Below are 18,320 nucleotides of genomic sequence, written 5' to 3' on the forward strand. Positions count from 1 at the left end.
AACTCAGAATTTAACATAAGATTACAGGAAACATTTCATTGCAGGAAAAGCGATAAAAACAACGTGTCTTCATGAAGAAAAGGGGTCGTAGAATCTAAATCTGGTGCTGCATTCTGAAGCTGCACACACACCTGATTTAGTTTGTTGCATGATTAAGTAGGACAGTTGAATTCAATCTGTTAGAGGGGGTTCTCCTCTCACAGCTGTTGCTCCAATTATCCGCCTTGTTAGACTTTGGTCGCTGCTTTCAACAGTTCCCCCAGGCAGGCATCGCTGAGGGGGAGCAGATCCCGCAGCATGTTGCAAAAGACAACTTCCCTGAGTAGAGCAGGACGTTCTCTCATCATTTGTAATGTTTTTGAGGTCATTATATTCAGCAACTGTTTCCGAATATGTTGGCTTTTGCTCATTTTAGATACCAAGCATGCAGTCCCATTTTAAACTCTTATCTTTTTCTTTTTTGTCGAGTCGAGTGTGACTCAAAGCCAAATCAGTGAGGTATTTCCCTCTCTCAAACACAACTGTCTTTAGTTCATCTTCACATGCGGAGTCTTCTCTTCATGCGTTTCAAAGCTTATTCTGAAGCATTCGTCTTCCTCCTGTCGTCTTCCTCCTGTCGTCTTCCTCCTGTCGTCTTCTCGCTGCGCTGTGTGCACTGACAGAAGCTTCATTCAGCGATTGAGTCAATGAGATGAAAGAGGAAGCTCTATGTGGCTAATGTGTGGAATAAAAAACACAACTCAGCTCCAACTCCTTTGTATGCACTTTTAAATCTTGTGATTGTCATTTAAAGCGAATAAATATCCATCAGGAACCAGAGCGGTTACAATATAATCAACTTTCTTAGATGAAATCACACTATTTTTGCATGAAAAGGACAAACCATTTCCGGATAAAGCTTCTGCTGTTGTTATTATTATTATTATTATGAATAGTGCGCAGTGACAGCGTTTTAATCACCAAAGCTTTAATGAGCAGCTTCTCTTTAGCAGAGCACCACGAGTCGTTTCCCTGCAGCTCCACTCCACTCCACTTTATAGCCTGTGGATCCTGACTGTCTCCGGGCCGCTTTGATGCTCGGTTTGTGGAAAGATGTTACTTTATTGATAATAAACAGCTAAGAAGCAGCCAAAATATGTGCAGTCTGATTTTATTTCAGTTTTTAGCTGTGTTTCGTCTATTGGAAATGTCTTTAAAAATAAATCAGGAGTAGATTTAATGACTTAAATGAATCAGTTCAGGGTCCATATTGAAATGACCGCGATGTATTGACAAGTAGAAGAAGAGATAAAAAGAATAATGGATCAAGAACAGAGTTTACACTAAAGGCCAGGTCACAGTTAAACTTGGGAGAACTTTGACCGGCAATCCGCTCTGTTGACCAACAGCTGACCTTTAAAAGGACAGAGTCCAAAATAAGGTTAGCTAATTTTGGCTTAGCCTATACTAACCATGGATCAAGTAAATGTACTAGGACATTATTTAACTAATTAATTGTCAACAATGGGCTTCAACGCATTGCTTGACAATAATTACATCAATGAGTTTCTTCACTTTTTTAAAGCCCTTAGATTATAACAAAATGAAATGTGCAATAACACATATTGAGCACAATTGAGCTCTTTGTTGTATTTTGGTTGTCAAAACAACACTTAAAATAAGTGTGTGTGTGTGCGCGTGTGTGTATGTGTGGCCACGCCCCCTCCCAGTGACGTCACACACTCCTCTCCACTCAGTCCTCCGGCAGACCGGAGCAGCGACGGACGTTAACCGGCGTGTGTGCGCGTCTTTCACCGCAAAAAACTTCCAGAACTGTGGAATAATACTCTTATTTTCACCTTTTAAGAACTGATGTTATTTGTTTTGTTCGTTAACCCTAATGACACGGAGGAAAAGGAGAAGAAGTCTCTCCATCAGCTCTTCACCTTCTCACTTTCCCACTGTGAGCGTCTTCCAGCCAGCAGCAGGTCAGTTCACATTTCACACTCATTTACATTTAATTACCTCTAATTATCTTTGTACACCAATCATGTGCTCTTTTTGTGGTTAATTTAGCAAAACAGAGTGTGGAGAGTAATTCGGATTCACTCAAATGAAAATGTTCTATCTTATTATTTTGATATTGTCTGTTTCCATGGCATTTTCATGCATCTTTATAGTCACATGAAATGCCTATTATGACTATTTAAGTATGATATCTGTGTTTCTATATTGATATCATGATTTTATAATGGCTTATTCTGAGTGTATGGTGCCTAATAATTACATGTTTTGTTCATTTGAATGTTATGATGATGTATTTATTGTATTTATTCTCTAAACACTATTTATATATTTAAATTCAAAGCTTTGTACACATTTGTTCCATTCTTTACTTATTTTATAACAGAATACTGAATATTCACATATTAGCATAGGAAAACACCGGGTTTTTTTTAGAGGAAAGCTCATTAGCAGATGGAGGCAAAGTGAATTATAAGTTTGATAATTAGCACTATACGTCGTCAAGTGTGTGCACGCGGTCAGACGCACGCGCACGCCCCCTCAGCCCTGCCAGTAAGGTCATCAGATAATCTGAAAATCCTCCTCTCTCTTTCTATCAGCAGCACACACACTGCTGCCGCCTGCAACTCTGCTTAATTAGATGCAGAGTGATTTGCTGTGTGTGTGTGTGTGTGTGTGTGTGTGTGTGTGTGTGTGTGTGTGTGTGTGTGTGTGTGTGTGTGTGTGTGTGTGTGTGTGTGTTTCCTGAGGGTTCTGATATGGCTTCTTCCTCTTGTCCTTTTTCCTCTTCCCCCTTTTTGTCTCCTCTTCTTCACTTTTATACCTCTTATTTCTGTATCTGCTTATACCTGTTCTTCGTCGTCTCTTCATTCTCTTTCTTTCATTCCTTTCCCCCATTTAAAAAAAAAATATATTTGACTGTGGTTGACGACATTTGCATACTTCCCTCTTCATTTCCTCTCATCTCCTCTTCATCACTTCCACTTCCCCTTCCTTTCTCTTTTTCATGTTATCCTTCTCTTTCTCTGCTCACAAACACATGCACACAAACTAATTTAAAAGTGACACTAAACACCTTCACACACACAGAAAATAACTCATAGTATACCCGCCGACACACACACACACACACACACACACAAACAAACACACACACTCTGTTGTCTTCCCCCCCCCCCCCCCGCGAGGCTAAGCCTGAAAACTAGCATGTCATCGTTTTCCTGCTCCGCTCGAAGGTGCGCTCCATTTTGTAATTAATGCCCTCTCAGCACCACACACACACACACACACACACACACACACACACACACACACACACACACACACACACACACACACACACACACACACACACACACACACACACACACACACACACACACAGTATTGTTTTTCTCTGTGTTGATATAAAGCTCATAAACAAATATATCTTGATTATAGTAATTAAGTAAGATGTATACAAAAACTAATGCTATAAAACAATGATAATATACACAAAAACGTTTGTAAGGTTGAGAACAACTATAAGAATAATGTAAATTAGGGTGAATAATTTGGACCAACTGGTGTAATATATCTCACTTCATTAATACGCATTATGCACAGTTTATCAAATGAATGCTTTCCCCCATGCTGAGAATAGACTTTGGAAGTAAATTATAGCTTTAAAAACTAATTTTCTGCCCTAAAGTTGACTTGCCGACTTGTTAAAGGGGACATGTTGGGCTCAGAGGTGGAAGCAGCACTAAAACCAGGCACTTAGCGGCCTCATGTACCTGGAAACCCATCCTGAGGAGAGCGCAGAGATTGTAATATGTTACGGATGAATTTCCCCGGTGATGAACGGTGCCACACTAATGTAGTTGACTACATGCCAACTGCAGATTTATTATTTATTTCTTTATCTTCTGATACTCTGCAGAGTAACAAATAAAACCTGGTAATGTTACAAAGCTGCAGCAGGGCAGTGTGGACAAAATCTCCAGGAAATAATAGATTTATTTGCAAAGAGATCCTCAAAAATGCATGAAATTTAAATTCCTCAAAAGTCACATTTATGCAGAGTTCACTCATAAGCCTCAGGCGACTTCTACGGTGGTCCATAAGGGACAATCTGTTGCAGGCATTTATCAAACTTCCAAGGACATCATTTCCCTGAGCCCCTTTTCCCATCAATTTCTTCTGCTGGTTCACCGCCCCCACATTGGAGGTGTGAACACTGACCAGATGCATGCTGGGAGCAGAGCTGCATCGCCTCAGGCCACAACAGGGCAGTCGTTTAGGTACTTGTCTCAAAGTAGACCTAATGTTTTTATTTCCCCGAGGAAAGGACAGAATTAAACCCAAGTGCCTGCTCACAGTTTCCTGCAGGATAAATGAATGAAAAGGAATTTTTGTTGCATCACGTTTAAGATCATTTACTTTGTCTTGAGGCGACAACCTGCCGCAAAAAAGAGGGAATGACTGATCTTGCAGACCTCATCAGACTGACTGAAGAGTATTTTGGTTTGTTCGATGGTGATGTAACGGACATCGAGCCCTGTAGCTTCCTCTCTTTGATCTGGGATTAGTTTTTGTTGGTGCGCTTATTCAACAGTGGATAAAGTCTGAATATTAAACACTGTTGGTTAGGTTTGACATGATTCTATTGTTTCATTCCCCCTCCTGTAATCTGCTCATTTTAAACAGCTGTGATGGAAAAGTGATAAACTCTCCGAGCATACGGAGGCTGGAAATGGTTATTATAGTGATATTCATCCAGGGATTAGACCAGGCCGCCGCTCGGCTAATTCAACGTTCTACTCCCTGCTTCGCCTCTCCGTCAGCCGGACTGAAATGAGTTTATAACGCAGTGTATTTCACAAACTCGTGGGGGGGAAACATATATTTCCAATCTTGAGGAAGGCTAACCAGGAGCCCTGCAGCAGTTTTCTTAAGTCTCCTGAGAGCATTTTGATTTTCCTCCTGTAATAGAAATGTCTCTTGCAACGTGAAGTAAAGCAAGTTCATTTCCCCAAGTGCTGAATACACTTTGTCTTGTTGTTCTGTATCCATGCAGGGTATCACAGTCTTGTTTTTGCAATTATTATAATTTTCACTCTGCTACATTTATTTTACTTTCATATCATGTCACACATATAAACTATGCTGATAAGATGTCATGCAGTACTAACTAATAACCCAGTGTTGTATCTAAAGCTGTCTCCCCATTGACAAACTAGCATTGTAATGCTTTTATGTCATGGTAATGAAAACATACAAAAAGTTGTTCTGCATACTGAGGACTTTTCTTTACCCAAAAGCATAATAGGGCCTCTTTAAGTAACATTTTGAATGCAGAATTGATTTGTAAGGTATTTCTACTTTTCCACCTCTAGTGTTTTTATGGTAGCTTGTGTCGTTTCTCCTCTTCCAATCAAGGCAATTAGTTTTTGAAGAATCCAGTTTGCTTTGAACTGAACCTCCCAGCTCCAGTTCCTCCTCTTGTCTTCCCTCACCTCCTGCTGCATGCAGCGGGGATGGCCTCCATGTTATAACAAAGCCGGGGACGCTGTCTTTGTCTCTGGCTTCTTATTGATCGCAGCTGCCCGCTGAGTGTTCATTTGAAACTAGAGGGGCTTTTTGTATCGACGGGCAGGCGACACGCTCCCTGCAGCCATTAAACAAAACCTACTTCAACTTCCCAGAGTGCACCTCTGCTCTAAAACCATTCCACTTTTTCACTGTTTGTCATTTTGAGGTAAGAGAGATAAGAAATATTACTGCATCTGCTCAATGGGACGGGTTTTAATAAAGGGTGAAGTTGGCTGGGAAGCACAAATAGTAAAGCTTTCCGTGGACATGGATTAAGATTAATATCTCTCCTCTGCGGTGTGTTATTCTCAGTTATGTCTGAAAACAGGTCCTGCTACAACAAAGTGTGCTGCTGTCTTTCATGAAAGGCAAACACCTGCAGCTGAATTAAAAAACCTCAGCATGTAATGTGAGCAGAAATTCCCCTCGAAGACAATGAGTGGCAGCTTCTGCCGTCTGTGCTGCTTTAATCAGATGGAAATGGCATCATTAGTGTGGCAATGCAAATGTTCTCAGTGTCGCAGCTCAACACCTCCTGCAGGGAGAATACAAGTCTCTGGCGACTGAAGGAACGGCGTTTTGCTGCAAAACAATTTCTGGCTGTCTCTCTAATCAGATTACTGTCCTCTGCTGACTCGGTGTTTTCATACACAAATTTAATCACAACTCAATTCGGGCAAGGAAATTGGTGACTTGCTCAACGCAATCAGAGATGTAAATAGTGAAAACATTACAGAGGACATACTGGCATTAAGGAATGATACTGGCACATAAAGAAATACGGTTTCCTGAGATGTGTTTGCCTCCTTCGACACATTGTGTTTCTGACCTTCCTCATTGTCCAATCACTCGGAAATTCAATCTTGTTCTGTGTCATATATTTATTTATTCTCCATTGCACTGCTCCTCAATCACATCTCTGTCCTTCTTTCCCTCGGAACATCCTTCATAAATGCAGTGATATTTGTCAAGCTTATTTTCTGCAGCTTTGACCTTAGCAGACGTAGACTCTGTGGCTGATCTAGAACATGATACTTCATACAGTAGCGTTGCTTTAAAATTCATTTGTGCATTGCATCAAATTGATCGCAAATGCTTTGTTTGTTTCCAATCCAGATGAAAAGCTGCCAATGAGCGAATTCTGCGCTAAGTAGCGGCCATGGCTGCCCATCGCATCGTCAGAGTGACGAGCAACAGTCACGTCCTGCCTCGCTGCAAGTCTGAAGGGACGCTCATCGACATTGGCGAAGGGGTCAATGGGGCCAGTCTCAACGATGTCAAAGGTCGGCTTTTCACTGTTGTTATGTCTCTACTCTACTCAGTCATATGTGGAAATGAAACGCTATTATTCTCTCTCTGGCTCTTTCACTTCACTGGTTGCACTGCATTAAAGCTTTGTTTACATGCTCCATATACGCTGATGTCAACTAAAAATAGAGAATTGTGCAGTACATTATGCAGTTCATTTGCTCATATGTTTGCTTACTGATCTAGAACATGTGTCCTTGCTTTCAGAATGAGTAAAGGTTTGGTTTTTTGTATCACATATTTCGTACTTCCTGAACCCTTTGCTAGACCCCTGTCTGATCTGTAGTACCCTCACCTCATTATTTCAACTGGCCCATTACATATGTCTGATTAAGAGCATTTAACTGCAGTATTTTGATGAATCTGCCATTGAGTGCACCACTTTGTAATCAAGTTAGAAGACCATCACTCATGTTAGTAGATTATATCTGTCTAATATCTTCTTTCCTTTTCAGTGCCTTCTCCCAGTGCCTTAAGGCTGGACACTTCCTCCTCCTATGGAGCAGCGCAGGAAGTGGTCGCCATAAAGGATTACTGCCCCAGCAGCTTCACTACGCTGAAGTTCTCCAAAGGGGATCGCCTCTATGTGTTGGACACGTCAGGGGGGGAGTGGTGGTACGCGCACAACAACACGGAGATGGGCTACATCCCTGCCGCCTACGTGCAGCCGCTGAACTTCGGGAACTCTTCGCTCAGCGACAGCGGGATGATTGACAGTCTTGGGGAGGGGTACGAGGATGGGTCGAAGGACTTTGAAGGCCTCGGGGAATGGACAGGGGTTTCCCTTAAGCCTTCCCCAATTTACAACAATACTCCCTTTGCTGTGAACCCCTTTATTAAAGATCAAAACTGCAAAGATTCTGGCGATAGGAACTCAACGGACCTTATTCTATTTGATGCACTGGCATCTCCGTCCTCTTGCTCAAACTTGACCTCTAGTACAATCATGACCAACGGGTTCAGCAGCTGCCACATTAACAGTACAACCCCCACAAGCCCAAATCAAGAGGTTGTACCAAACGTCCACAGAGATAATCCGTTTTTCAGGAGCAAACGTTCCCACAGTCTCTCAGAACTGTCCGTCCTGCAGGCGCAGTCCAATCCATCCTTACCTTCTTCAGGGTTCTTCTCAGGCCTTAAGGCTCCTTCCCCGGAGCAGTTTCAGAGCCGGGAGGACTTCAGGACTGCTTGGTTGAACCACAGAAAGCTAGCCAGGTCTTGCCATGACCTTGACTCTCTGGGTCAGAGTCCAGGGTGGGGCCAGACGCAGCCGGTGGAAACCAACATCGTGTGCATGTTGGACTGTAACGGAGGCGTTGTTCAGCTCCCGGACACCCAAATCAGCATTCACATCCCTGAAGGCCACGTCAGCAATGGAGAACACCAGCAGATCTCCATGAAAGCCTTGCTAGACCCTCCTCTGGAGCTCAACACAGATCTCTGCTCCACAGTGAGCCCTGTGGTGGAGATCAAGCTGAGCAACATGGAGACAAAGTCCTTCCTCACGTTGGAGATGAAGGTATCGGTAACAGTCAAGAAGGAGAGTTGTCACACTGCGGATGTGCTTTGCGTTCGCAGTGACTGCAAAGAAGGGCCTTACACGCCGATCCCTAATGCGTACCTTTACAAGGACACAGTCCAGGTGCAGCTGGATGGTCTGGAGCCGTGCATGTATGTGGCTGTTGTTGTTAAGTCCCAGCACATCAGCCACAATACAACTGTTTGGGATCATGTGCAAAGGAAAGTAACTTTGGGCGTCTACGGACCCAAGCACATCCACCCGTCGTTCAAGACAGTCGTGGCCATGTTTGGGCATGACTGCGCCCCGAATACCTTGCTGGTAAACGAGGTGGGTCGCCTGGTGAGTGCTAGCCCGCCGGTAACCCTCCAGCTTTGGGGCAAGCACCAGTTTGTGCTGGGGTACCCTCAGGACCTCCTGCTGGGGTTGTACTCCAACATGTCTAACTACGAGGTGAAGTCCTGCGAGGGGACGGGGGTGATTCGGGGGTTTCAGGTCAAACTGGGGAAAGTGAGCAGGCTCCTTTACATGATCACATCGCACAGTCCAGACAGCATTTCAGATTTTACACTCAGGGTCCAAGTTAAGGATGCACTTGACTGCATCCTCACGCAGTTCTGCGTCCAAACACCACCACCGCCACCCAAAACCGAAGCAAGGATATCAGGCCAGAGGAGGTTTCTAAAAAAGAGAGAGGTGGATAAGATCGTCTTATCACCGCTAGCCGCCACTTCAAAACACCCAAAGTTTCAGGACCGGTGCATCATCAACCTGAAATTTGGCAAATTGATCAAAACAGTGATCAGGCAGCACAAGAGCACGTATCTGCTGGAGTACAAAAAGGGGGATGTTGTTGCTTTGCTCAGCGAGGAGAAAATCAAACTGCGAGGGCAGCTGCGGACTAAAGAGTGGTACATTGGATACTATCAGGGGAAGATGGGACTCGTCCATGCCAAGAACGTTTTAGTTCTGGGTAAAGTCAAGCCCATTTATTGGATCGGGTCGGATCTAACGACCACAGTGCTGCTGGAGCAGATCCTGAAGCCTTGCAAGTTTCTTACGTACATATACGCAACAGTGAGGACGGTGTTGATGGAGAACGTGGGCAGCTGGAGGGCGTTTGCAGATGCACTCGGATACGGGAATTTGCCGCTGAATTATTTTTGCCGAACAGAGCTGGACAACGAGCCGGAGAAAGTGGCTTCGGTTCTGGAGAAACTCAAAGAGGAGTGTACGAACACGGAGAGCAAGGAGAGGAAGTCCTTCCAGAGAGAACTAATGATGGTGAGAGCAAGGTTTTTATTTCTTAAAACGTTCTGTTCCTCAACCAGATTGTGTTTTTGAGCAGCAGTTTGAATAAATCTAGGACATTTGGATATCCAAGCTTTGTTTTTTGGTCAATGAGACTTAGGAATCTCTTGCCTTCCAGGTGGTATTAAGCAATCAGGAACTTTGAAGCTGAATCCTTATTTCCCTTAAGTTTGAAAGTACACAACTGACCTTTAAAAGTGTTGCCAGGGGGATGAATACTGTACTGCCCCCTGCATAAAGCAATGGGATGCTGCCTAAATGAGGTCTACATTTCAATAGTAATTCATCCATAAATCCCCCCAAAGTTGTGAAGAAAGCCTTTAGCGAGTTCTCAGAGCCATAGGTGATGTCTTGAACAGTGAATCCGATGATATCAAACAGAGAAAAGCTGTACATTCTCCCTCTTGAGACCTGAAAACAGGCTATATATTGCATCTTTGCTTATTGAATTACGTAATGTGTTATTCTCTTTGTATTTTAGTCTACATTCAGGATCACTAAGTTGTCCTTGAACAGAATAATGGCAGTCATTAAAGTCCTAGAAACACTAGCATTGCCCTCCAACTGTTAGATTGCTGCAAAGCCATTCATGCTTGGCAAAAGCGTTTCCTGCACCGGTAAATGTTAAAGTAAATTGTCGGGCATTATTGTGACACTGCTGCAACAGCTATTATGCTCAAATGATGTCCATTAGAGAGGGAGCATTCCTCGGATGGCTGCGTCATCGTTAGTTAAGCTTTGTTGGAGCGAAAAAAGAACAAAAATGTAATTTCATACACAGTCAGAGTCAATCGCTGTCTGATTGATTAAAGATTCTCTGCAACATGATTTCTTTCCCCTTCAGCAGTCGAGACCCAGTCTGAGTGTAAACTGGAAGGATTTCATGTTAATTCTCCATCACGTGAATGTGTGTTACAGCCTGAGGAGGCTGACACAGCAGGAGTGAAGCGGGGAGAACATCCTTTAAAGGGAAGCGAAGAAATAAAACTTCAATCTGCAGTTTGAGAGAAACACACGTCGGCCTTGATGTGTTTTCTAAGTCAGCACCCACTGCCTACGGGAAGCAAAGAGTCCTGGGATTGTTCCCCCCGCCAGAGGCTATTACTCAGTTATTTTCAACGTATGTTTTCAAACCTCTGTTTATCGAGGCAGAGGTGAGGAAGCTGTTAGCAGCAGCTGGAGTTAAAGGGCCTTGCTAAATGGGATTTTGACAGTAACTCTTTAAGTATTAAGTGTTGCTGTTCATGCTTTCTACCTTAAAGTGTTATCCATTGCCACTTACCTGCAACCAGTGTTAAAGGAAGTATGCACATCCTTTACTTACGTAAAAGTGCTTTCAAAGTGTTTTAAAGTGGGTTTCTTTCAAATAATGAATGTAACTTATTCCTGTTTGGATCTGAATTTAGTTTTTAATCTACTACACTTCTAGTATTTGCTTTATATCTTCTGAAAAGTGGAGTGATTTAGGTCCAGGATTTTACATCGAGATGCATCTGAAACTTGTTTCCTGCAACAAAAAGTTGCTGCTCAGTTCCCTGCCGCACTATAAACCACTCCTGGATCAGGATGTGTGTGTGTGAAAGTGTGTGAGTGTGTGTCCCCTGCGACATTTTCCCCAGAGAGCATTAAGTGTCCTCATGCTGCAGGATCAGGGTCCAGTGAATCACACAGACTTGAGTTACTAAATCTTCCAGAAAGAGAGAAAAGCCGTCTTATGTAATTGTTGCTCAAGAATAAAACCCTGCCGTGAAGAACCTCTGGGTTCAAAGTCCTCCATTAACAAACAAACCTTTCATTCTTCTAATAATGAGGCTTTTATTCTGCACTTCAAAAATTCACTGAGAAATGTTCAGAATAAAAGTTACCCAATATGTTATTCAGGTGTTTCCCAGGAGCACTTCACTAACTTTTAGCTTTGTTTGAGTTTATTGGAATGAAATGAAAAAAAAATGAAAAAGTCTTTTAGAATCAAGGAGTGATGTGTTTTCTGTAATGAGAGAGGAGGCAGACACTCTGTTGTGATTGGTCCCACCCCTTAGCCTATCACGTACAATCTGTTGGAGCGCAATTGTGACACATGATGTCATAATGTTACAGAAGTAAACAAAGGAGTCCAATGGAGGCGTTTCAGGAAGGAGGGGAGTGTGTGTGAGGGAATAATTTAAAGTAAAAACGAGCTATAACAAAATTGACAGCATACGGTGCTTCTGTAGGGGAGGTTCTCAGGGTTTGTGTTTTAAAAGCAGCGACAGTTGTTCTCAGGTGAAATGTGAGCAGGCATTGATCAGGACGGGCTGGGGGCCTCGGGGTCATCCGACACCGCCCTGTGGATCTTTTATCACCACGGCTTGAGTTACTGGGACAAAGTAGAGAGCCTCCGCTGTGTTTCAGCTGGAGGAGAGAGCTGTTTAATAAAACATCCTGCAGGCCGTAATCCATCCTCTGCCTGGAGACTCCCGTTAAACCAATGACTTCAGTCAGAAGACTCGACAGATAATTATCTTTCTGCTGTGACACATAGTGAACATGTTGATCAAGCGCTGAATATTTCAGTTAATTGCAACAAAAACTAAAAATGTGAGCTCCTCTGCATATTGTAGCTTCAATGTGAAGTATGTCACATTACAGTGTCTGTATTACTGGGGAGTTTCAGAATTGCAAAAGAACTTATCATTCTTCTGGGTTTCCCTTTCTTTGCTTCTCTACCTGTGAGTGTTATCCCATAATAGCTTTTGGAGGTGCAGCTCGCTCGGTGACAGGCGTGCGGTCAGCTGTCAGCTCCGTCTGCTCCGAGGCTTCCTGCAGGTCTCAGCATATCCGAGGATTTTCAGACGCTTTGGTCTCAAACGGAGCAGATTTATCTATTTTTAGAGCAGAATCATGTTGTCAGCTAATAACGTGCAAAACCAGGCTGCAAACGGAGATCAAATATGTGTGGTGTGTTTACTTGTAAATGTACGGCATGATTCATACATGCAACAACCTTATGTCATATATCAACGTTTACTAGCATGAATTAATAGTCATGCTTTGGTCAATTTGGCATTTTGCTGCTATTTTGCTTCCATAACATGTCGTCTTTCAGAAAAAGCAACTCAAATACACCTTTACTTTGTCTATTTGCTTCTGATTCCACACTTTCTCTATTATTTGCTCAATGTTTTCACTTAACAAATGACCAAAAAACACAAAAATATGTATTTGAGGGAGAAATCAGTATTAAGTGTTGTCTTTTAAAATCCGATTGGAGTGATTGAGGACATCTCAGCACAGACCCTGAAATAAATGTGTTTTCTATATTCTCGTGGATGTGAGTAATCAGACGGGATGAATCACATCGTGATGCGTTTAGGGTGCTGCTGCTTATTATTTTCCTAAAGGCCATTAAGACAAATCTTTTCTGAGGAGTTTCACGCGACACTGACCTCTGATGTGATCTAATGAAGCCATTAATAAACTGCTGAGCTGGATTGAAGAGTTATTTATTTCATAAAGCAGCGCATAATCCATCAATACGTTCCCATGCCTTATGTTGACAACTGAAGTCCCATTACATTTACCATCACTTCAGATTCCTCCATCATTTGGTTCCTGCATTTTATTTCTTCTTTGCGGTATTTTATTTTTTCTTGTGCCATTTTATTTATTACCAACACTGTATAAACTGTCTGCAAAACTAAATTCTGCACCTCATCTGTGAACTTTCCTGGAGTCTGGGCTGCCTTGTTCTTGATATTTACTCTCAATTTCTAGCTTTTCATGTATATTTTTGAGTATAATTTGAAATATCTTTTAGTAAAATCCCCTCAAATGTTTGTTGGAGCTTGTCCAGATCACAGGGAAAAAGAAGGAGACACATTTGCAGAGTGTATCCGCTCGCTTGCTGCTTTCTGCAGAGCGAAATCTCCTGCAATGAGCCTGAAAGGTATCACCGCAGGACACGGCTTCACTTTGAAGTGTGTGTGTTTGTGTGTGTGCGTGTGTGTGTGAAGATACAGTATGCCTGCAGCAGCTGCTTTTTTATCTTATCTCCAGATGGACACACGCTGCCTTTTCTGCTCTTGATAAAACGTTTTTCTTTTTTAAAATCTCGCCTACAGTGTGTTTTGCAGTCAGCTGCTGTTATTAACTCTCAGACTCTACTTTAAACCGGGTTAGCTGCATATTTACAGCCTGAGGGTCAGCACTACTTACAGCAGGGGATTATATTCATACTCTCACACATAAAGAAAGGGGTTTTTCTTTAGAAACTGTATTTAAACTCTTAACGTTGGTATTTAGCCCTGTGGCCACTTTCAAGACAAGCAGGACTCTATCCAATGAGGCATCATGTGACAATGCAGGATAGGAGAGGACCACAAACACGCATTTCCTACACACATGTTGAATGTACCCCTCTGTGTCTCTCCCTCCTCCAGGCGCTGCTGAAGATGGACTGTCAGGGTCTGGTGGCGAAGCTCGTACTGGACTTCGTGCTGCTGACCACGGCGGTGGAGGTGGCGTCCCGATGGAGGGAACTCGCAGAGAAGCTGGCTCGAGTGTCCCGACAGCAGATGGAGGCGTACGAGGCTCCGCACCGAGACAAGAACGGACAACTAGACAACGAGGTGAGTGCTATGTATTGATTCCTCATTCAGTTTGTGACTGCTGCGGTGTTCCTGTATCTGTTAACAATACAAAATACAATCCCCTCCGTCTCCTTCACCGTTTAGTCCATGTGGAAGCCGGCCTACGACTTCCTCCTGACGTGGGCCGCCCACGTGGGGGACAGCTACCGGGACGTGATCCAGGAGCTGCACCTGGGCCTGGACCGGATGAGGACCCCCATCACCAAGAGGTGGAAGCACCTGACGGGGACGCTGATCCTCGTCAACTGCCTGGACCCGCTGAGGGGCGCCGCCTTCTGCCCCACAGGGTACGGAGACTTCGCCGTGTGAACATCCACCTGCAGAACTTTTGAAAAGCCTCTCCGCTTCGAGAGACACTGGAGATCAGCGTCTTGGACTTTGAGGACAACTTCAGGTCAGATCTGCAGGTCCTGGTCTTTTTTTGGGAGTATTGGATTCAGTATCATCGATTAATAGATGTTCAAACACCGTCGAAAGGTAGTTGGTAATGAAAAAGTGAAAGTGATGCCTCGTGTTACATGAATCCTTCTACCTTTTTACTCTTCTTCATCTTCACTGTTTGTCTGTATATATTTTTTTTAATTTCGAATGTATTACAGTTTGTTTAAGTCGTGTTTTCCGTCTCCAAACCTTCCTCAGGACAACAGCAGAGACCTCAACCACTGCAATACATAGCCTCACAAACTGTGACCGTTGGCCATCTTTAAACACTCATTTGATCCCCATACTGAACATTTGTCTGCAAGCCAAACAATGCTAACTTTGACAGTTTATCTTATAAGATATACTTAGAAGAAGAACAATACAGAGGATGTGTTTCCACAGTATTATTGTGGACATGTTGTGTGATTCACACCAGGTTTCAGCTGTGTCACAGAATCACAATCTAATATGTTCTTTCCAACTAAAAACCAAAAGGAGCATGCACACCTGGATGTTAAGCCCAAAACATCCAGGTAATAAAATGTTTGAGGATTCAATTCTTGCATTTATTCTTAGTGCATCCAATATTTTCCAGATTTCCAACTTTTGCACACACAAATGTTCTCTTTAATTAAAGATGATGTGATAAAGATAGACCTTAAATGTATTTCTTAAAGTCCTGCTGAAGGTGATTTCATGTCACTTTTTTCATGCAAAATCAGTATTTTCTAAACTTCGGACTCAAAGTGCAGCATGAATACAATTGTTATCATTTCATGGAGAGTTCATGTTTGAATTAAAACAGTATAAGTCAGAATTAACAGGCGACCACAGTTTATTGCTTAAATAAATGAAATATGTGACTTTAAACTGTGAAAACTAGTATCAGAAAATATCTAGTTTTTGTTAACTGTATATTTAAAGAAGCTTAACTTGTGTTTTTGAGCATTTTCTCTTTGATTTTGTGCTCTCAGCAAGTATAATGAATTGTCTTTGATGCTTTTGTTCGTCATTTCTACATCTGTTTTAATTTCTCATTCAGTATTTGTTGTTCTTGTTTCATCTCAATATGTTTTGTGACTGCTGCAGTGTTGCTATCTGTTTGGATTATGAACAGAGAAATGTGCGAGGAGTTTATATATTTGTACTAAAGCCTGTCTCTGATCTGTTTCTGTTCAGAAAGTTTCAATAAAACTGGAAATGAAAAATAATATACAAGAACAATCACTGTGTGTGTGTGTGCATGCAGAAGAGGAAAATACTCTATTTTAAGTTTATCCGGACATTAAATCACGCTGATATTTTGTAATATTTGTAGTAAAAACTACATGAAGATCTAATGAAATTGTCCAAAACAAAGTTGGCTGTTAAAGTTCTTGTTTTTACACCTTTTAAGTGTTTTTATGACTGGAATACATTTTCTTTGCATACTATAATTGCATTTGATGCGTTTGCATGAATTTCGCATATGTTCATGTATAAGTTCAAATGCATGAGCAAAATCTCCAAAACCTGAAGCTTACCAGACTCATTTAGACTTTTACTTTTGACATAAATCCTGCAAAAAAGACAGCTTTAGATATGTTCTTGTTGCCATGCTAGCAGTTTCCCTCCTTGCTAAGCTTATACCGACATCTCTGTATTTATGAGATGAAACTGAAATCCATCTTCTCTTCTAGCTGTGCCTAAAACAGGAAACATATGTTGCTAAAAATGTCACTGACAAAGGGTTGCAGAATGTGCAGATTATGCCTCCTGTGACTGCCTGCAGGAGAGCGTTCATGCGTGAATTGTATCATGTGTTTCTATAAAATCCTCACAGACAATACAGCACATTCCTGCATGTAAACACACACAGAAAACACGTCAACATATCACACATGCACAAACACTACATGTGAATGCACCCAAACCCATCCTCACATCTTTCCCAGCCACACACACATCCTCACTCACACACACACACACACACACACACACACACACACACACACACACACACACACACACACACACACACACACACACACACACACACACACACACACACACACACACACACAGACTTAATGTGCTTTAATTAAAGCAGAGAATTATTCACCCTGAGAGGACAGGCCACCTTGACCGAGCCTCGCTGACTCACCCTCAGCATTCCTTCCCGTCTCCTGGATACTTGAAACCCTTTTTATTGCATGCACAAGGGGATAAAAAAGACGCTTAACAAGCTGCTATATATTAAAAAGAGTGCATCAATCTCCTCACACTGTGCGCAGACAGGAATGCTGTTTACAGATTCCCTTTGCACCCAAAAAAGAAATATGTATGTGGAGATGAAAACTTAAACCTGGTGCTTTCTCACATCCTGAAGATTCTGCATGAATTAAGAAGATGCACATTGTGCCGAAATCAAGAGGAAAACAGTTGATCACAAAATGTAACCACAGGCTCACAGGTATGGATCTGCAGTTCATCTAATCAGACGATCAGAGTGATGTGAGAGGGGACAACGTGATTTTTACAAGCCGCTCTATATTCTGGACCAATTGGAGACACAGCTGAAAAGGAGAGCAGGTGGTGAGATGAAAAGCTTTGGGACGAGCCGCCGGCCTGTTTCATCTGCTTTTATCAAGTGTTTGTGTGGAAGCAGGCCAGGCTGGTTTCACCTTCTGGAGAAAGAATAAAGAAAAGTCCTTTATCTGCTAAAGGAGTATTTGTTTTGAACTTGACTTTGAAGGGCCCTCTTCTGCTTTTACGATGTTCCCTTCCCGGGTGTGTCAGTAAAGGTTCAAATGCTTTTGTTCCCTCCAGGTTTTGTCTTTAAATCTTCTTGTGCTTTTTTGCATTGCTTTGGGTTTTCTTTCAAATATGTCCAGTATGATCTTAATTATTTGTATGTCCCCCCTTGTTGCATCAGGTGGAGCACAGAGGGTTAACCTGCTTGTAGTGGGAGAAGCATGCCGTGCTTTTACTTTAACCTTTCTCAACATCTGCCAGCCGCTTGTCGTCTGTTACCTGAGGAACAGCGAGGAGGAGTGGAATACATTAGAGGTAAATAGGCCTCTTGTTTTATGGATGAGACGATGTGTGGGCAGCGGGTGAGGAGACACAATCAGGAGCCTTGTTAGAGGGAAAGTGTGTGTGTGTGTGTGTGTGTGTGTGTGTGTGTGTGTGTGTGTGTGTGTGTGTGTGTGTGTGTGTGTGTGTGTGTGTGTGTGTGTGTGTGTGTGTGTGTGTGTGTGTGTGTGTGTGTGTGTGTGTGTGCGTGCGCGCGCATGTATACGCCCTGCTTATAATTCCTTTCATCGATCTCACACACTCTCATTAGCAGGGGGATCGATGGAGGAGGAGGGCAGGGGGGACAATTAGCGTCAATGTTGTTGTCTGTTTGTGTGTGTGTGTTCAGGGACTGCTTTAACTTATTAGAGCCTCTGCAGGTGTTTTACTCCATTCATTCTTCAACATAATGAGACCGTGTTGAAGGTTTCATTTGAGTATTTGGAGCAAACTTAATGTACAGATGGCTGCAAAGACACTCAAACCTGCTGTAATGCAAA

The 18,320-nt window shown here is 42.6% G+C and overlaps 1 protein-coding gene across 1 annotated transcript; it reads left to right on the top strand.

Annotated features, from left to right (window-relative positions):
- The first annotated feature begins 1,755 nt into the window (after positions 1-1,755).
- sh3bp4a (SH3-domain binding protein 4a) lies at positions 1,756-15,959 on the top strand. The gene is made up of 5 exons (XM_034096560.2): positions 1,756-1,967; positions 6,694-6,860; positions 7,341-9,688; positions 14,134-14,322; positions 14,428-15,959. Exons 2-5 carry the CDS (start codon positions 6,737-6,739, stop codon positions 14,650-14,652), a joined length of 2,886 nt encoding a protein of 961 aa, XP_033952451.1. The 5' UTR covers positions 1,756-1,967; positions 6,694-6,736; the 3' UTR covers positions 14,653-15,959.
- Positions 15,960-18,320: the final 2,361 nt, after the last annotated feature.

Source organism: Pseudochaenichthys georgianus, chromosome 2 (genome assembly GCF_902827115.2).
Source record: "Pseudochaenichthys georgianus chromosome 2, fPseGeo1.2, whole genome shotgun sequence".
NCBI lineage: Eukaryota > Metazoa > Chordata > Actinopteri > Perciformes > Channichthyidae > Pseudochaenichthys > Pseudochaenichthys georgianus.